The sequence below is a fragment of the Diplotaxodon limnothrissa genome, linkage group LG13, assembly GCF_057381915.1.
Source record: "Diplotaxodon limnothrissa isolate DT_005_m linkage group LG13, D_limnothrissa_male_GT1.1, whole genome shotgun sequence".
NCBI classification, from domain to species: Eukaryota; Metazoa; Chordata; class Actinopteri; order Cichliformes; family Cichlidae; genus Diplotaxodon; species Diplotaxodon limnothrissa.
In genome coordinates this window covers 1,563,608-1,581,674 of record NC_140608.1, presented here as the reverse complement: position 1 = coordinate 1,581,674, position 18,067 = coordinate 1,563,608, and the positions used below count along the sequence as shown (strand labels likewise).

The 18,067-nt window shown below is 37.7% G+C and overlaps 3 protein-coding genes across 3 annotated transcripts; 2 read left to right on the top strand and 1 right to left on the bottom strand.

Annotated features, from left to right (window-relative positions):
* Positions 1–1,503: 1,503 nt before the first annotated feature.
* cox20 (cytochrome c oxidase assembly factor COX20) lies at positions 1,504–4,168 on the top strand. The gene is made up of 4 exons (XM_085369001.1): positions 1,504–1,647; positions 2,358–2,472; positions 3,200–3,263; positions 3,410–4,168. The coding sequence occupies exons 1-4, from the start codon at positions 1,615–1,617 to the stop codon at positions 3,552–3,554; spliced, it is 357 nt and encodes a 118-aa protein (XP_085225127.1). The 5' UTR covers positions 1,504–1,614; the 3' UTR covers positions 3,555–4,168.
* A 2,810-nt stretch (positions 4,169–6,978) lies between these two features.
* LOC146619647 (uncharacterized) lies at positions 6,979–9,765 on the top strand. Its single transcript, XM_085369830.1, has 2 exons — positions 6,979–7,141; positions 9,041–9,765. Exons 1-2 carry the CDS (start codon positions 6,979–6,981, stop codon positions 9,763–9,765), a joined length of 888 nt encoding a protein of 295 aa, XP_085225956.1.
* Positions 9,766–11,030: 1,265 nt separating this feature from the next.
* LOC146619646 (solute carrier family 22 member 7-like) lies at positions 11,031–16,345 on the bottom strand. The gene is made up of 11 exons (XM_085369608.1): positions 16,241–16,345; positions 15,748–16,151; positions 15,441–15,544; positions 15,089–15,243; positions 14,784–14,952; positions 14,513–14,633; positions 13,553–13,662; positions 13,180–13,394; positions 11,887–11,995; positions 11,487–11,693; positions 11,031–11,188 (listed from the first exon to the last, which is right to left on the bottom strand). The coding sequence occupies exons 2-11, from the start codon at positions 16,132–16,134 to the stop codon at positions 11,125–11,127; spliced, it is 1,641 nt and encodes a 546-aa protein (XP_085225734.1). The 5' UTR covers positions 16,135–16,151; positions 16,241–16,345; the 3' UTR covers positions 11,031–11,124.
* Positions 16,346–18,067: the final 1,722 nt, after the last annotated feature.

Sequence of the window (18,067 nt, the reverse complement as noted above, 5' to 3'; positions counted from 1 at the left end):
AGCTCCGTGTTTATAATACTGGAGCTGGAATACAGAATAAAGTTTTAAAGCTAATAATATAGATATGTAAATATCTATATAGCCCTCCACATTTAAACAGCATTCATATAAATCATCTGTCTGCTAGTAAGAGCAGCATGTCTTACCTCTCCGGTGGCTGCAGGCAGTGTCTGGAGGTAAGCTGCCCAGCTTTATAAAGGACACAGGAGTCAAGTATCTAGTACCAAACAAACTCGTATAGGATATCAGTGTTAATCCCTACTACCTGTTTTTATTAGAAGGATAAAACATTTAAACCTTTTTTTTTTTTACTCACAAGCTGGCAGAAATATAATTTTAAGAGGAAAATTTATTTTTAAAACCTTTTTTGACACAGAAGCACCAAAAATGTAAATGGTTTTCACCCAGTTCTAAACATGCAGTCTTCGCTTTAACTATTAAAAATAAAAGTCGGTTCAGAGAATGCTTAAAAATCTGTTCAAATAACTTTTATAATATATTTGACACAAACTTTAAACAATGTTTTACACTGTTTATTAGTCTACACCTCTTCTTTCTAGTCACTCCCCCTGTTATAGGTACAGTGCTCAAGTCTTTAATCTTCCTCTTTCATTTTTGTGATATTCAATCAGACTCCTAAAGTGATGTAATAATAATAATTACCAACAAAACAGGATGACTGCTAATCTGTTGCGGATGTAGTGAAATAACCTTGTTTTTAAATGGGGGATCATTGTGACATGCAGGCTTCCTGTTTGATGTTGTTTAATGGAAACGTTTACCCTGTCACATAATTCCCGTCAGGATTAATGTTTGTGATAGGTTAGGATGACACAGCAGTGTGACTTCAGTTTCTTTTTCATTTAACTAATTAACCATTTATTTACTGTATCCATTTTCTATAACACATAAAACAAGGCAGCACAGTCTGTATTTAGAACACATTGTCTTCAACCAGTTTACTGGAGTTTTTTTTTTCCTTAAAGCAAATAGGCACATCTACAAGCTGAAAAGTGATTGCAAATGTCAATGTTCTCTGTTTATTTAGTTTTTTAGTTTTTTTTTTTATATATATATCTGCTTATATTGGCAAATAGCCTGTAGTAAACACTACTGCAATCATTTTTTGTCAGTCAGTTTTATATATCTTTCATTTATCATGGGAAAAAAATTCAAAAAATTGGCAAAGAGGGCAACAGAAATAGTAGAAAATAAATAAATAAATAAAACAAATAACATCACAGTTCTATAAGCATATTTTAAGTGACCGAAAAGGCCTGGGTTGATTACAATGTAGGCACAGTAATGAAGAGTCATAAAGATACTTGCTAAACATGTCATTACTGACGTTTTATATCTAACCCCTTTATAAATCCTGTTCACTACTAAGTAGCGATATTAGACGTGAAAAACACAGAAAAACAACAGGAAATCATTTTTGCAGACGCCGGAACCACACATCTTTAGTACGTTTGAGTCGGCGACTTATAGGGAATGGACCATTCGACAGGTACGACGCATGCGTATAGAGGCAATGTTGTTACGAAAGTGATTATATGTTTTTAATATAAATTGAACTTGCACGTTGAAGAAGGACACAAATACGGCGGCTATATGGCAGGAGAAGATAGGGAGACTCAGACCAAGGTGAGAACTCGAAGGGACTCGATGGAATCGCGGCGGAAACGCATTGGTGTTTGCAGAAGGTCAACATCAGCCGATTTGATTTAGCTTGTTTAATTTGAACTGTAGGAGAAAATGAGGAAAATATAAGTTAACAACGAGCTCAATTCGAGTAATGACAACAGGCCGAACGTTTAAATTAAGCAGCAGTTAAAGAGGACAGCTGGATGATACATAACCTTCGTGAGACAAGACGCTTCAGACAAGACCCGATTTGGAAATTTGGTGCTTAAAGATTAACTTTAAGTAGCAGACATGAAACCAGCATCCCTGTTAGTGAGGCAACGATTTTCTTAAACAGTATGGCAATCCGAAAACTTCGGCTTACGGATTATTGACCCTATTATTCAATATTTCTGTAAAACGCCTGTCTGTGTTCACAACAACACATTTAAATGAATAAAAAACAATGGACTGTGAGTGGTGTGACTGTGAGTACTGGAAAACATTAACGTGCAATAAACTGTAAAGATATTCTTTTTGGCATCAATGGATTTCTACCCAGTGTGGGGAAAATGTTGTAGGTGCCCGTTGGTCACCATGAACATCTGATTATTTCCTAACTGACAAACACAGTGTTCACACAACATTGTAAAGCATTTATAGACAAAGATGGAATTCGTTTTTGGAAGGAATTAAGATCAACGTGTATGTCTTTACTGTCTGTTCTTCAGGGTCTGAGGCTGCTGGGGATCCTGGATGTCCAGAACACTCCTTGTGCCAGGGAGGCCATCCTGCATGGAGCTGGAGGCTCAGTAGCTGCTGGGCTGCTTTATTTTCTGGCTACTAGTGAGTCTTGAGTCTGAAATGTCTCTGAATTTACTGCTTGATTGTTTTTATTACTGTCACTCAAATGTTAAAGTACAGTTACTTTTGGATGCTCCCTTGCCACAAGAGGTCGCTACAGCAGGTAACTGTAGTCAACAGGGTTTATAAAGGGGATATGCACAAAATAAAGAAAGGATGTGTTTTGTAATTATTTTTATGACGCTGCATTACTGTATCTACATTATAATCAATACAGTACTTTAAAAAATACTTTTTGATAACAATGTGACTTTATCTGGATAAAAACAGAAAATCTAATAATCACTTTGCCAAAATCTGATCGCAGCTTCCACCTTGTGAGAGGGATGCTGTTTGCGACTCAAAATGACTTTATATGTTTCATGAGTAATCTATTTGGCAAACATATCACAGATTATAGGCCAACAAGTCACTTAGAACAGTTTAAATACAGGCAATCATTTTTTTGGCAAATAACGTAAATCACCTTTTGGCACAACATGCAGTACCCTTCCTGACGCAGCATCAGAGGGGACGTGTGTCACGGTTCACTTGTGGAGTAATTTACTATAATTTTCTTGTACAGTTCATCATGCAAAGCCAAAACCTCTTGATGTATCCAAACCTTAGTACACATTTTATGGTAGTCCCTTTAAACAGAAATGCAAGTAAACAAAAGTTATTCCAGTTCGTCTTATAGTTATCTGACTCGTTTTCTTGTTTTCCTCAGGTCGGGTGAAGAGGTCTTTTGATGTGGGATTTGCGGGTTTTATGGTCACCACACTCGGGTCCTGGTAGGTCTTAAGGACACAATTTTTCTTCAGTGCCTTTCACGTTTTAGTCAGAATAAACATTTCTGTTTTGGCTCTTTCTCGCCTGTCTAGCTTGTTTACTACTTTGTTGTGTAACTGGAATGCTCCTGTTTCTTCCCACTGTTAAGGTTTTATTGCAGGATGAACAATGCTAAGCTCCGTGTGCAGCAGAGGCTGATACAGGAAGGCATCAAAAACAAGGTCGCGTATGAAGGAACTGTTATGGACCCCACAAAAAAAGGCAAAGCAGAAGCACCTTCAGGCCCCTCGTGACCTCTAGCTCTTTTCCTCTCGGAGGACAAAAGAGAATGCAGCTAGGCTAAACAGACCTAACTGCGTTTCTCTGAATTGATGGACAACATTATTAGAAACATTTCATGGATGTTTTTCTGTGTTGGATTGTTAAGGAGCTCCTTCTCTGTTATTGAAATTCCTTCATAATCTGAAAGCGCCAAAGCAAGTTAGTTTCATTTTCCAGTCCCTGACATGATGAGTTTGACTCATTTTCACTGTATCCTAATGCTAAACTAATAAAAGAAGTACTGATTTTGTTTTAAAATGATGATCAGGTTAAGTTATTACTGAGGTTTTCTACACATCAGCCTCTACATAATGTAAAATGGAAACTGCTAGTGTGAATCTGTTGTTTTATGTTATTAAAGCAACAAAATCAAAAGGTGTATCAGAAATGAAGGAAAATCAGGATGTACTGGAGTCTTTTCAGTGTTGTTTATCTGAATGTGCTGAATGAAGCGTCTGTGGGAGAAAGTACAGAGCAGCAGGATTTGTGACTCAGTCTTTAAATCCACTGTATCCCTGAAGGTTTGATTATTTAATGTAACAGTTACATGCTTTCGAAATTAAGATTAAAATTAAAAATCAAAACAAAGGCCTCATATAGAAATTGTAATTGATCTTTTTTTTATTATAAACTTTTCTGTGATTCAACTATTAATAAAATTACTGTGAGCCTTAAATTTAGGTTTAGCTTACATTTTGAGTCTGTTACCAGGGTAACAGTTTCTGTGATCCTAGCTTACTGGCAGGTTTTCTTTATTAAACAGAACTTCTCTCTGACTCCTCTTCTGAAGCTGCAACTGAACCAGCTGACCGAGGCTCTTTTTCATTTCTGCAGTCACAAAGTTGCCATTTTGATATTAATTTGTTACTTTTGTTTGTTTAGTTTGCATCAGGCTGTCAGCCTCTTACTGTAGTGATCACGTATGTATGAAATTTCAAACACATACGATCTACGAACAAGGTCTTCTCAAGTTACAGCTGAATTCAACTCAAGAATCACATGAAAAATTTGGTTGACTCCTGCTTTATTTATAGAGTTAAATTGAGTGCAGATAAATGCTGACTGAGTGGAGAATGCTGATTACGATGACTCATTTTCCCTTGTGTATTATTTATTTGTTTCTATGGGGCTCATGGTCCACACTCAAACACATTTATTTGCCCTTTACAGCTGAATTAAAACTGAGGTTCTGCAAGCTGATCAGTTTTTCTGGAAATTCAGTTTCTCATTTCTAGTCAGGATTTTTTAAACCTGCTCTCTGGAATATAGCCCCAGATCCTAGCTGGATAAATGTGTTTGCTACATGTTCAAGTGGTTTTATATTCTTGGCACACTGTTATAAAATGTTGGCTAGCAAGTGTCTATCTGTCCTTCCTGTTTGTAGTACTGCAGGCCATTGTAGGTCCATTCTAATATCAAAACGGCCTCTTTAAAAAATATTTAGTATGTTTTACGACACATATTACACTATTTCAAATGCTTTTGGTGCCAGAAAATGTTAGTATGCCCTCCTGTATGAAATCAGCTTGCTTTTTGTCCTTAGTGAGTTCCTGGTACCAGCTACAGGACATGCAACAGGAGTGTAAAAGTAGTTTTATATCTCAGCTGCCTTAAAAAGGAAAAACTGGAAAATGAAATCTAAAACATTGTGCAGAAGAAGTAAGATATGCAAGGCTACATCAAACAGATCAAATTAAGAAGGGAATCATTGTTCAGTCCAGGTTCCTGTTCAGCTCCTGTATATTTTACTCTGATGCACAATGTACAAAGAATTTCTGCTCACATTCTTCATTTACATTTTTTCTCCTGCATAGTCACATAAAGTAAAAACCTTTATCAGGTTGTGTAGCTAATACTAATCTAATGAACATGAGATTCCATTTATTGTTATTTAGCACATGTGAAAAGTTTTGTTTTAGGTTTTCTATCCGATCAGTTTTAGAAAGAGAAAAATCATTATTTACCACTTTAGCAAGTTAATAATTTGTTCTGTCTGATCACTTTTGACCATTTATAGCCCTGAGCCTTAGAACTTCAAAGAAAAAGACAAAAACAACAACAACAAAAAGAACATTTAGAAAAACAAAGCAGAAAATATGGCAGCATTTTAAACAAACAAAAATAAAAACAACAACTACCATTTTAGGAATTACAGTATTTAATTAAAAAAAAACGGAATAATTTGAGGGTTTTTTGATTTGTTTTTGTTGCGTTTCCTGTTTTTTGGTCTGTTTTGCCCTTGTGAGTCATATATTTGATATAAAACAAACAACTCTTTAAGGCAAATAATCCTCCTGGGTAAAAATAAAATCTAAGCCCCTCCCTTTAGAAATAAAAAATAGTGCGACACAAACATACAGAAATAAAGTTTACATACAGGCTGTTAAATTATACTGATATCAGTTTTTAATGCAAATCTTCTCATCCTGCTGTGTCACAGACACGAACACCAACAGAGGCTGAGCACATCCACGCCTCATTCAAAGCAGCTTTCTGAGCGCTGTTGAGATCATGAGGCTCAGCACAGCAGCAATAAACAGCTTTGTAAAAGTTCCATGACACGTAGTTTCACAAGAAGACTTAATTCACACACCAGACATGTTACTCAGACACATGGTGTCTGACATTTTAAGACGGAACTGACATATTTGAACAGTTTTTGAATTTAATCTGGAAAAAAGGCTGGGATCACACCTGAAGTGGTTTTGACGCATGGCAGTAAACACGACATACACCACAGGTAGGACATGAAGAAAGTTATTAAAAATGATAAAAATACAGTCTGTCCTTTCTCTGAATTCAGGATTGCAATGGATGTTTTTAGGATGCACCATTTAGTTCCATTATAATCTAGACCTCAAAAACGGGTAACTCTCACTCAGACGTTCTGGATGGACAAGTAGCACTGCAGGGAAGCAGAAAATTATGTAAATGTGGGGATGAATTGTCTCTTAAACGATCTCTAAACTTAACTCGCTTCTCTGCTGCTGTCATGTTGGTATGTTCCGTCAGTTTGATGACAAATATATATTTATTTAGAAAAAAAAATAACCATGTTAACAAAAAAACATTTTTTTTCTTAAAAGGAAATGTGCTTATATTGAAATAGAGTTCAAAGGTCTCATATTAAATTAAATGGGAGCTCAGTGCATAGTTTAGACAGAATCGTGGATAGCTAAGCACTGTTATTCGTCTATATTGAGGTTTGTGTTTAAGGGCTCACATGTACATATCGGATGTGTTTATCTGGCACATTAAAAATGATTTTGTCCTTGTGTTTTTGCATACTGCAGTAGGTGGTCACTACAGCCTGCTGCCTTCACAGCATCACCTCTTTGATCATCTAAACAGCTGAACACATAAAGAGCTGCTGTGCAGCCTCTTATAGCTGACAACATGGTGACAATAGCTGTCCCTGACCTCGTCATTTCCACTTTTAATGCCACTAATAACACCGCCACCAATGTCCACTTAGCCAAAGTGATGAATTGGCTGACCTTCAGCCTTGGGCTGCCCGCCATTGGACTCGCTCTTTACATCCTCAAGAATCTCTCCAAAGGTTTGTCTTCTCTGTGTTTAAATATGTCTTGTGATTAGAGTACAGCCTTTCAGAGCTAAAGATGCAGAGGTTTGAGTTAGACATTTTGGCTAAATCTGGGACAAAGTTGGCACTAGCAGTGTGTGCAGCACAGTATATGTTTTTTGTTTTGTTTCATTCTTGGGATTTTATCACTGTGCATCACTTTAACCCCCACTTCTAACTGCTTGTCACCACTGAACACCTTTTTCAAGTGTGGCTAATGGAAACCAAAGAAAATAGCCCCTTCGATCTAACATGAATTGTCTTTGATTACTTTTACCTCAAAAACTGGGCAGATAACAGCTTCTGGGCACCTCCTGCGCATCCTGCTGGACACTAGGAGGCAGTCAAATTTCATGTAAAAGTAAAATTTCATGTCTTGCTTTCAGCAGTTGTAAATTTACACACAAGGTAACAGCTAAATGTAGACAATACAAATTTGTTTCTTCACCCTGAATATATAGCCACTATTATAAATCTACTGAGCCACTAAACAGGTAAACCAAAGACAGTGGAGACGATTGTATCATATCATCAAAGAGGGATAAGGAGGCTGACATTTGTCTTCAGGAATGCAGCGTATGCTCCCGACAGGTTGATATCACAGCTAATGTGATGGCAGCAGCAGAATACACTGATCTAAATGGGACTGCTTACTGATGGCACCAAAAAGACCTGAAACAAAATTCAACACAGACACATGGAGATAAACTCTGGGTCTCTGGCATCATAACAGCCTGGCTGATAACCTTCAGGAATACTTCTTGTACCAGAAACCTTCAAACTGTTAGGTGTAGAACACATGCCTCACAGAATGTAAAAAGAAATGAGAAGAAAAGCAACAAGCCACTGAACCACAGCAAAGGAATCGTAGGCACAGATATGTAGTGGCTCTTAACACACTTTAAACAAATAGCCCAAATTACTGGTGACTGTGGTCTACGACATGCACATTCAGTGGAGAAGGGGTGATTAAATGCTGCCTCCTAAAAGTAAAAGACTTTCAGACAGGTTGTTAAAGCACAAATACGATGAATGTGATATTTTGCGCTGTGCCGCATACATTTAGAGAGGAAGCGTTAAACCTTGTTTAAGCCTGCTGACGGCTAACTGTTATCAGATGTCCACAGGCAAAGTTTTGTTTAAGCTACTCAGCCTGTGCATCTGTTTCAAATAACTATGTATTTTTTTCATTGGGATGAATTTGATAAACTATTTGAAGATCATCTGAAATTACTCAGAAATCTGATTGTGACCCACACCCAGTTTCACACCTTGGCTCAGGCGATTAGAGGATCATCAGGGGGTCCTTTTGTCCCTCTGTGGGGGGACACTCCCACTAGGTTTAAATCTGGGACTCTCCACCATTTGACCTTAGAACTGAAGAAGCTTCTCGGATGAGAGGTGAATCGTCTTCAAGCAACTTAAAGAAGTCCAGACGCTTTTCTTTGCAAGCTCCTTTGACTACGATGACCTGGATGACTGAGAACCTTCACAGACATACTCAGAAATCTATGCTTATAACAGCAAACATCAATCTTCTTTTCCCTTCATCCCCCAATGACCTTGGCCACGTCTCATAAGTAATCTGCAGCTATACAGTAAAATACAAGAAAGTAATGTGAACCCTTTTGAACAAAAATATCAAGTATCTGTGGGACGTGCTGGACAAACAGTCGCCAACTGCTAGTGATCAGGGACTTCTGCGCTTCTGAATAAATATCTTCAGCACTTCTGTTGGATCAGCAAATAATGGATAAGCACCTGTTTCTAACAACATGTCATCATCTTGATAGGTTTTAGTATTTCCTGAGTACAAGTGAAGTATTTAATAGCAATAGCTCAGCAATTCATTTAATTTCTGTGTTTGTTTTCCAGGTGGGAATAAAGTTCCCATGCACGTCATCTTCCTCCTGGTTTCTGACATCATCAGTTTCTTCGGACGTCCTGATGCGAGTCAGAAAGTGGACAGCGGGTCCACGTTCTCTGCCAATCCCACCGACTTCATCTTATATTTTGGTGTCGTCTCCAATATCACCCTCATGCTGTTCATAGCTCAGGAGCACCATCTCCAGGTGGCCTACCCACAATGTCTTGCCTGCTGCACCAGTATCAGGAGGCATCCCGTAGTGGCCTTGGTAGCATGGGCTGCCCCATTCGCCATCCTGGCTCTCGCTGTGCTACAGTACAACCTCTGGTTCGCTGTGGCTCTCCTTGCTCCTTTCCCCTTTCTCCTCTTCTTTGCTGTGGACTCATGGAGGGCTCTGAATTGCTCCAGATCTAATCCTTCATCACCAGAGAGGAGAAGGACAGTGGTGGGTATCGGTGCAATCTGGGCCAACTACACTGTCCTCTATGTCCCTTTCATCCTCAACCTCCTTCTTGAAGCTCTGTCCTTGACAGAGGTGGTGAGCTATCTGGGGCTAGTGTCTCACTTGCTGCTCTACCTCAGCCCTCTGGTGGACCCTTTCATCTATATATTCATGAATAAGGGTCCCAAAGAGGTGCTGCAGGCACTGCCCTGCTGCCAAAGGTGTAATCAGAAAGAAAACACGACACCCACAGTGAACACTGTGTCTGAGACAGTAGAAACAAGACTTTGAAGAGGAAATACAGGAAATACACAAATCTGGCATGGGACAGTTCATAAGTCTGTCAGATTTCTGGAAGAGATTTTTAGTCTGAGGCATTTTACACAGGAATGATTCTGTTACTCTAAACTTGTAAAACTATAAACCACTGTAAACACATAAGACTGCAGTTATGTGCGGGCAAGGAGAAGAGAAATCTGATAGCAATTAGCTTTGGCAAGACCACACAAGTAGTGTCAATGAAAAGTGTCAGGTTGAATATAATTGGATGTTACAGGTCAGCTGGTAACAAGGTGGTTGATGAGATGGTAAACAGAATGAGAGGCTCCATTCCAACACTGAAATAATGCATATAGAGAAATCTGGCTCTCAAATCCTTCCTCAGCCATACGAGCACATATGCTTCATATGCACAATCAAAATAAGGGTCACTGGATTATCCATTGTCCATCATAACTGCAAAGCTACCAACACGGTCTACTCATCTATTTTAGCTTATCATAACGTCTCTCTCTATATCTGAAATGCTTTGTATTTGTTTGTATTAACACTTGCTTTCTTTCATTGTCAATTTCTTTTTATAAGTTAGCGTTCCTTTTTAAGTATATTTACAATTGTAGGAAATTGTTACCAGTGCTGGAAAATCAACTTTTCTTGCAGGAATGTGCACACACACACACACCTGCATCTAAAGGGCAGCCTAAAAAGCGAGCTGATGGCTGTTCCCTTCAGGATCTTGCTGGATACATTTATTTTTGCTGTGTTCTCATATTTTAGTTAATGCAAAGCTCAGTATTGCTGGATAACTGTAAAAAGTACAAGTTGAAATGTAATGAATTGTCTGTGTTTACACTGAGCAGTAAGGTCACTTTTGATCACCTGACAGGTTGTTCTAATATTAGAACTGCCTCACATACATTAAAAATAACACGGTGAAGCTCTTCCATACATCTTGCATACGTTTTTTTTTTATTTAAAAAAAACAACTGTGAAAATGTAAATTCCTGCTGATTTGTACAGTTTTTAAGATCTCACAATACTTCTTGCTTCATGTACTTTATTAAACCTATAAATTTTATTGTACTTAGATTTGAATGCAGTTACACATCTATATTTCTTTCGTTTTCCTTTTTTCATTTTGTTTTTCTTTTCTTTTTTTCAATTGTGTAAATATCAGTGGGAAACTGTCTCGGTATTTAAAGAAAAAGGTCCACATATAAAGTCTAATACAGTGCATCATCTTTTAGATCAAATAAAATTGTAACTGAACATTGGTCAGTGCAATTTTTTAATGTTATAAAAAATGACATTTATTCTTTCTTTTTTTACATTTTTGGTCAAAATCTCTTTTGATTTTGAATTCATTCTTCGTTAACCTAATTGTGACTTAACTTCTAGGAAAATAAGCGAGGATTCCTTGGATACATCTTTCTTTCTGAAATTAAAAAGAATGGAAAAAAATGAATACAGACCAACATAATATTTAAAATAAGTTAAATAAAACATCAGTAGCTCAACAAAAGGCTTAAAAGTCTTTAAAAAAAAATCACACAGCTTATATTTTAAATAACTTCATATATATATATATATATATATATATATATATATATATATATATATATATATATATATATATATATATATATATTTTTTTTTTTTTTTTTTTTTTTTTTTTTTTTTTTTTACACATTTAATGTATTAATTTAATATATGTATTGTATTATGTCACCAACCTTGGATTTTCTATGTCATCAATTGTCTCAGGCAGCTTCACATTCAGTGTTTCTGGAAGAAGCAGAGCCACTAGGCCAGAAATAATGGCTAAAGAGCAGAGGATGATCTGAGGAAGAAGAGTCCACACATCCTCCAGCAGCAGGATGAGTGGAGCAATTGATACTCCCAGACGACTCACGAAACTAGTATAGCCCAAACCATTCTGCCTGATAAGACAGAAAATAAGTCAGAGGAAGTGAAACCTCTGTAACCCTGCTGAAGGCAGACGAGTTTATAGACCTTAGGTGATCTTTACTCAAATAATAATTAACATCCAATGCCGGAATAATGCATAATAATCCTACCAAATAAAAAATAACTGGCATGGGTCAAGGGATTGGAAGTAAGTGAATCACTGACCTGGTCACGGTAGGGTAAAGCTCAGTGGTGTAGAGGAAGATGGTTGTAAATGAAGCTTCTGAAAGGCCTTTTCCAAGTGTGGCAACAATGGCACGCACGTGCCACAGATCTAAAGAAAAAAAAAGGAAATAAATAAATAATCATTTACATTTAGTTACTGTGAAACAAAAGGGATAACTGATCACTGCAGTATAAGCTGCAGTATTTATTCTACAGCAGTGGTCTGGTAATCTAAGGATATAACATCTGTAAATAAAAGTGGAGCATGGTTTTAAAGTCTTACCAAAAAAGTGCCCTAAAAACCTGCATTCTTTCTAATGGCCAGCAGAAGGCTTTTGTGAAAAAGAAATCAAGTAGTGATTGCTTGTAAGTTATTACTTGACTAAAAACTTAAGTGATGACTAAACAGTCTCAGTCACAAAAATCTTTAAAAAAGTCTAATTTACAGTAAAAAAAAAAAGATAGTAATACTTCAGGTAATGGCTACATTGTGATTGACAGGTACCATTAAATACAATTTCGATGCCAAAACTAGCATACAAATTAATATCATAGTAAATGAACAATGTATGCTGGGAAAAAAACAGGCTAGCAGAAACTAGCAAGCTTGGTTAGCCGGGTCCTGTATGTGTGGAGTTTACATGTTCTCCCTCCCGCTGTGTGGATTCTCTTTGTGTACTCAGGGCAAATTCCAGAGCTTAAAGACAAGCATTTCAGATTAATTAGTGACTCTAAATTGGCCATAGATGTGAGTGTAAGTCAAAGGTTATCATTCTTCGTGTGTTAGCCCTGCGATAGACTGGTGACCTGTCCAAGGTCTACCCCCCTTCTCCCAAATATGACAACAGGGATACGCTCCAGCCCTGCGATGACCCTAAACTGGATGTGTTTTCAAAAAACAGAATGGATGGATGGCTGGATGGACAAATAGATGGATGTATATCTTCACAAAATGCCAACAGGCAAAACTCCCAACTCAAGCCTTCAAATCAGTGATCCACAAACGACTGGCTGTAAAAACTGCATACACAAGAAAAACTGCATTCTTCCTCTTCCTGTAAAAGAGAGCACATTAAAATCTCACGGTATGATTTTATTGTGCTCTCTTTTACAGTGACCCTGTTTGGGTGAATGAATGCACCTGAAGTGAGAAGTTATTGGTTTCACAAAGATACCTCTGCTAATAAAATGAGTGCACTTTAGTTTTCACAGTATTACAAATAAACAAACCAGCCTGCAGTCTGTGCGGTTACAAAACTTCTGGAAAACAGGTAACAAAAAGCTCTCAGTGACCTTTGGGAATAAAGATGTTTATCCCGATGCAGATCCCGGTCAGTAGCAGCGTGCCTGATTGGCATTTCCTTCGTCCAATGATGTTGAGAAAACAATAAATTGTGAGCTTGGCAGGAACTTCAATGGCTCCATAGATAAAGTGTGTGAGGTACATATTCAAACCAAACCCAGTGATGTTCAAGCTGATTCCATAGTATGTTGAGGCGACTCCATACCTGCAGAATATAAAAAAGTATTTTTATAAAACCTACAGCATTCAAAATTCAACTATTGAAAAGAGATTTCTGATTAATTCAAAATCTCAGAGTAGTAGATAGAGGTAGTTTATGATTTATATAATTGTTGTTGGTATTGTCTTCATGCTGATACACACCAAACAATTCCAAGTAAAAAAGTTAACCATCTCATTCTCGGTGTTTTGACTAGGTGGAAGTACGTATAGTTTTTTGCCTGGTTTTCCTGGACTTCTATGTTGGAAAGAGTCTGTAGAAAAACAGAAATAATAAGCAGTTAAACATGGATATTGATTTCTGGGCTAAATCGAAATTTTTATTGTTTTTTTTGTTGCTATTTTAATATGTTGGTTCGAAACAGGTCTCTCTTGTAAATGATACACAGAGTCTCAATGTTTTGTCCTTCAGAATGCTGAGGCACAAAACTCATATTGTATTGTATTGAAGAAGGTGATGAAACAGGAGGAATGACTGCAGTTTTAAGCGGTCTTTCAAGAAAAGTTCATTCAAGAACTCTGGAGTTTCACAAAGTGTGGACTAAGGCTGATGTCACTGTTTCAAGAGCCACAATCCACATCAAACCACCCCTGAACCAGAGACAAAGTCAGAAACATGTAACTTAGGCTAAGGAGAAAAAGAATTGAATTGTTGATCATTGATAAAAAGTCCATTGAACATCAAAGTTAAAGAGTGTGGATGAAGAGTGCACAGTATCCAAAGTGTGTGAAGTCCAATGTGAAGTTTCTGCTGTCTGTGATGATTATACAACTGTCTACCAAGAGATTTCAGAGCATTTCTTTAGTCTGCTCACAAGCTTTGTACAGATCCTGAATCTCTTTTCCAGTAGGAGCTGGCGCCTTCTCACAGTGCAAAACTTTTTGCTTGATTAACCCATGCAACTTAACTTATGTACTTAAGTAGAATTGTCAGGTATCTGTACTTTACTTGAGCAGTTTTTTTCTGACAACTTTTTACTTTTACTCCCTACATTTTTAAACGATTATCTTTACTTTCGACTCATTTTCTTACATTTTCAAAATGGGCTTGTTAGTTTTGGTTTGACGTATTTGAGGGAAGTTATAAACGAAGCCCAGCCTTACCTCTAGTTTTTCTCTGGAAAGTTTTTGTCTTCTGTTGATGTTTGCACATTTGTCAAGATAAAACTGGGCCCTTTCCACTTTACCATTTGCTAAAAGCCAGCGAGCAGATTCAGGAATCCACCTACAATTATAATCATACAAAATAATCAACCATTAATTACAACGATTATAAGTCAGATGTGGGAAATACACTTCCAAAAAATGTCATGAATTAATGTTGTTATGAATAAAAAACATCTGTTTTGTTCCCCTGCTGTTGTACTTCACTTACCACCAGGTTAGAACTGCGAATCCTAACGGGGCTGTAACTGTCATGGTCAACGTCCGCCAGTCAGTGAGAAGAAAGGCCATCCCAGCCAGCAGCATGTAACCTACAGACCAGGCCAGGCTGCCAATCACCCCAATAGTTGACCTATGACTTATGTCAGCCCACTCAATGGCTGAAAGGTATGAAAAGTACCAAAATGAATGATTATTAGTTTATTGTTAATTATGAATTTTAAACCTACAACAACTGATTTTAGGGGCGCAACATGTGATGTGTTAACATTTTTTGAAGGCAAAAAAGTCATTTACTGAGAACTATTGAGATGATGCTGATTCCTGTCAGTGAAAATCCAGTGAAAAATCTCAGCACTGCAAACAGTATGTAGGAGTTTGCAAATGTGCTGGAGAAGCCGAACACGATCGACAAAATGTAAGAGACCAGAAGCATGGTTTTTCTCCCATACCTGGAAACAGCACAGGAAGTACATTTTCCCATAACAACCTACAAAGGCCTCAAAGGGGTTTCACAAATGTAAAAGTACAGTCATGTTTTTTAAGTGTGGTTTTGACCAAAGAATTATCACAACTATTATTCCTTGTGCACGATAAATTGAACAATGGAAAAACAAATGCATATCCAGCATAAAGTGAACTGCCTTACTTATCACAGAAGAATCCAAAAGCTAGGGCTCCGATCATAACTCCAACGAAGAATATTGTGTTTGTGGTTTTTGTCAGGCTCTTTTTATCACAGACAAGGTTCCACTGGGAAAGAAACCCACAGAGGAAAGCATCATTTAATTTGATCCATTTAGGTACTAGTTTCTTCTATTCAGGCCAATGTAAGGGTCAATATTTTTTTAAATAAAATTTGAATTTCATGACAGTCAATTTATGTCACACACATCTGTGCATGTTTTTTGTTTTTTGCAATATTAGTTTTTAGTCGTACACTATTTTTACTGTACCTCTGTGGCCAGCGTGGAAATGAAGGTGGAATTGTCATAAACCCATCCACTCTGACACCAAACTGTGGGCAGGTCAGTGCGGTTGGAGTTGTTGGATAAAAGCTGAAACTGAGGCTCTGCGAACATCTCACAGGATTTCGGCTCCCCATCTTCTCGTACAGGAAGGCTGACAGTCAGTTTCTGCTCCTGAGTTAAATTTCTGAAGAGTTCTTCTGAAGACTTCTCCAGCGTGCTAATGTCACAGTGGTGAGGGGGCACAGCAGCAATGAAGTTATTTAGTAAGAAGTGACAGGGGAGAACCATCCGCGAGGTGCACAGCAGGATGAGGATGGCGATTTGGAAACGCCCAAACCCATCGATTTCCTCGAGGATGGTCTCAAACTTCATCTTTGCTCTGCTTATGACTGCAAAAGTAAGAGGTTTAGAGTTAGTTTAAAATGTCAGAAAGTTAAAGATGTGAACATGTATCAATACAAAGACTGAGATTACTCACCTGCATAAAAAGCTGCATAGGGTGCATGCACTCGAGCTGCAATGTCCTCTTCTGAGTTCTCTGCCCCCTTTTATATGATAGGGTTGGATTTAAGCTCTTCAGAAATTTGCCTGGCAAACTGACTTGATCATTAACTTCAGGGTGACTTTTGAACATCATTACATTGCAAAATATGTCAAAGTCCAAGTTGGTACTCCAAGTTACACATTGGAGAAGCTAGTACAAATGTCAAATGCCCCTTAACCCTCCTGCTACATGAATGTAAGGACAATAAAATTTAAATAATGCAAACCGCAAAACCAAGCAAACAAATGATCTCCATAAAAATGTATAAATTATAACTGTTGGCTAAATTTGACAATCTGTATTTATTAACTGAGCAAGTGTTTTGTTTTAGTCATCTGAAACTGATTGAAGTCATGCTCAAGTACAATGGGTATTCGTTACGGTAGTGACCATATTTGGACACTAGGTGGTGGTGTAGCCTCTTCTTATAAAGATAAATTAAACTCAGCATGCTACAGCAGGTGAAATGACAGGATTAACACACTGAATAAGTAATAAGCTAGTTTGTCTTGCGTATTTAACATTATTTTCTCATAATTTCAGAGTGTCTAGTGCACTGGTCAAACGCACAGGACATAAAAAGGAAAAAAAGGGATACAAGTCCTTTTGGACTTTGTTTGCGGTTCACTATTTTGTTAATCAAGCATTAAACAGAATAAACCAGCAGCCCACACTAAAAGCAATTAATGTGACTGATACACAGCAGCAAGAGTTGTAAGAAAGCAAAGAGTCTCTACGATACTATATAAAAGTCCTCAAGCAAACCCTTTTAAAAGGGAAAAAAAATCGCAGAAATAAAGGGTTGGCACAAATGTCACGTGCAAAAAAAACGTCAACAGCTCATTCTGGACAGTGGGTGACTGATTGACCGTGAATATATAGTAACTAGAGATGGACCGATCCGATATTACGTATCGGTCCGATACTGACCTAAATGACTGGATCGGATATCGGAGAAAAATAAAAAATGTAATCCGATCCATTAAATATCACGAAAGCACCTCACAAAACTTGCAACACACCGTAACTCACCTCAGAACGTTAGCACGTCGGAGCAGTATGCATCACGTGATAGAGCGGCTGTGGCATGCGGGACCTGTGGTCTGGATAGCATTTGGAGCTTCGCTAGCAACCTGGCATTTCATCTCCGACAAAGTTATCCCCGAGAGAAGTAAAGCAAGTGTGTAAGTCCATCTCTGAATGTTTGTAAAGCATTCCTGCATTAAGCTTAACGAGCGACTGCCTCTCGCTCTCCGGCTGCTACTTCAATCGTGAAACTGCTTAAATGATCAGCTGATCGGCTTTTCTGTCGCAAGTCCGTCTTTGTTTTTGGCCCACTTTGCACCAGAAAGAGGAAACCAGCGGCTGAACAACAGCAGCACGTTTAAGCTTGATAAGCTGTTGTTAGAATTTATTTAATATTACTTTCTACTCGAGGATCTTTTTCTACGTAGCTGACGCTGGTAACTGTGCAGGGGCGGATCTAGCAAAGTTTAGCCAGGGGGGCCGATAGGGCATTAACAGGGAAAAGGGGGCACAAAGACATACTTTTCTTTCTTATTCTCATTTAAAATGTCTAGCTTTTAATAAATAATTATCTGACACACAAAGTTTTAATTTGATGTAAAATGAATAGAAGTCAATTACTGTATATAGTGACTATTAAGTCTAATATATATACCCTAGTAAGCTATAGTACTTTTTCCTTTGGGAAGGTACCATCTGTGCAGTCTGCAATTTTGTTGAAGAAAGATGTTGAAT

Bases quoted from the DNA above. Each gene is read 5' to 3' on its own strand.
- cox20 (XM_085369001.1), top strand. From the start codon at position 1,615: ATGGCAGGAGAAGATAGGGAGACTCAGACCAAG. The intron at 1,648-2,357 runs GTGAGAACTCGA...TCTGTTCTTCAG, and splicing joins ATAGGGAGACTCAGACCAAG to GGTCTGAGGCTGCTGGGGAT. The intron at 2,473-3,199 runs GTGAGTCTTGAG...TGTTTTCCTCAG, and splicing joins GCTTTATTTTCTGGCTACTA to GTCGGGTGAAGAGGTCTTTT.
- LOC146619647 (XM_085369830.1), top strand. From the start codon at position 6,979: ATGGTGACAATAGCTGTCCCTGACCTCGTCATTTCCACTTTTAATGCC. The intron at 7,142-9,040 runs GTTTGTCTTCTC...TTTGTTTTCCAG, and splicing joins CCTCAAGAATCTCTCCAAAG to GTGGGAATAAAGTTCCCATG.
- LOC146619646 (XM_085369608.1), bottom strand. From the start codon at position 16,134: ATGAAGTTTGAGACCATCCTCGAGGAAATCGATGGGTTTGGGCGTTTC. The intron at 15,244-15,440 runs GTAAGGCAGTTC...TGCTGTTTCCAG, and splicing joins TTTGGATTCTTCTGTGATAA to GTATGGGAGAAAAACCATGC. The intron at 11,189-11,486 runs GTTGGTGACATA...TTTTAATTTCAG, and splicing joins GATGACATAGAAAATCCAAG to AAAGAAAGATGTATCCAAGG.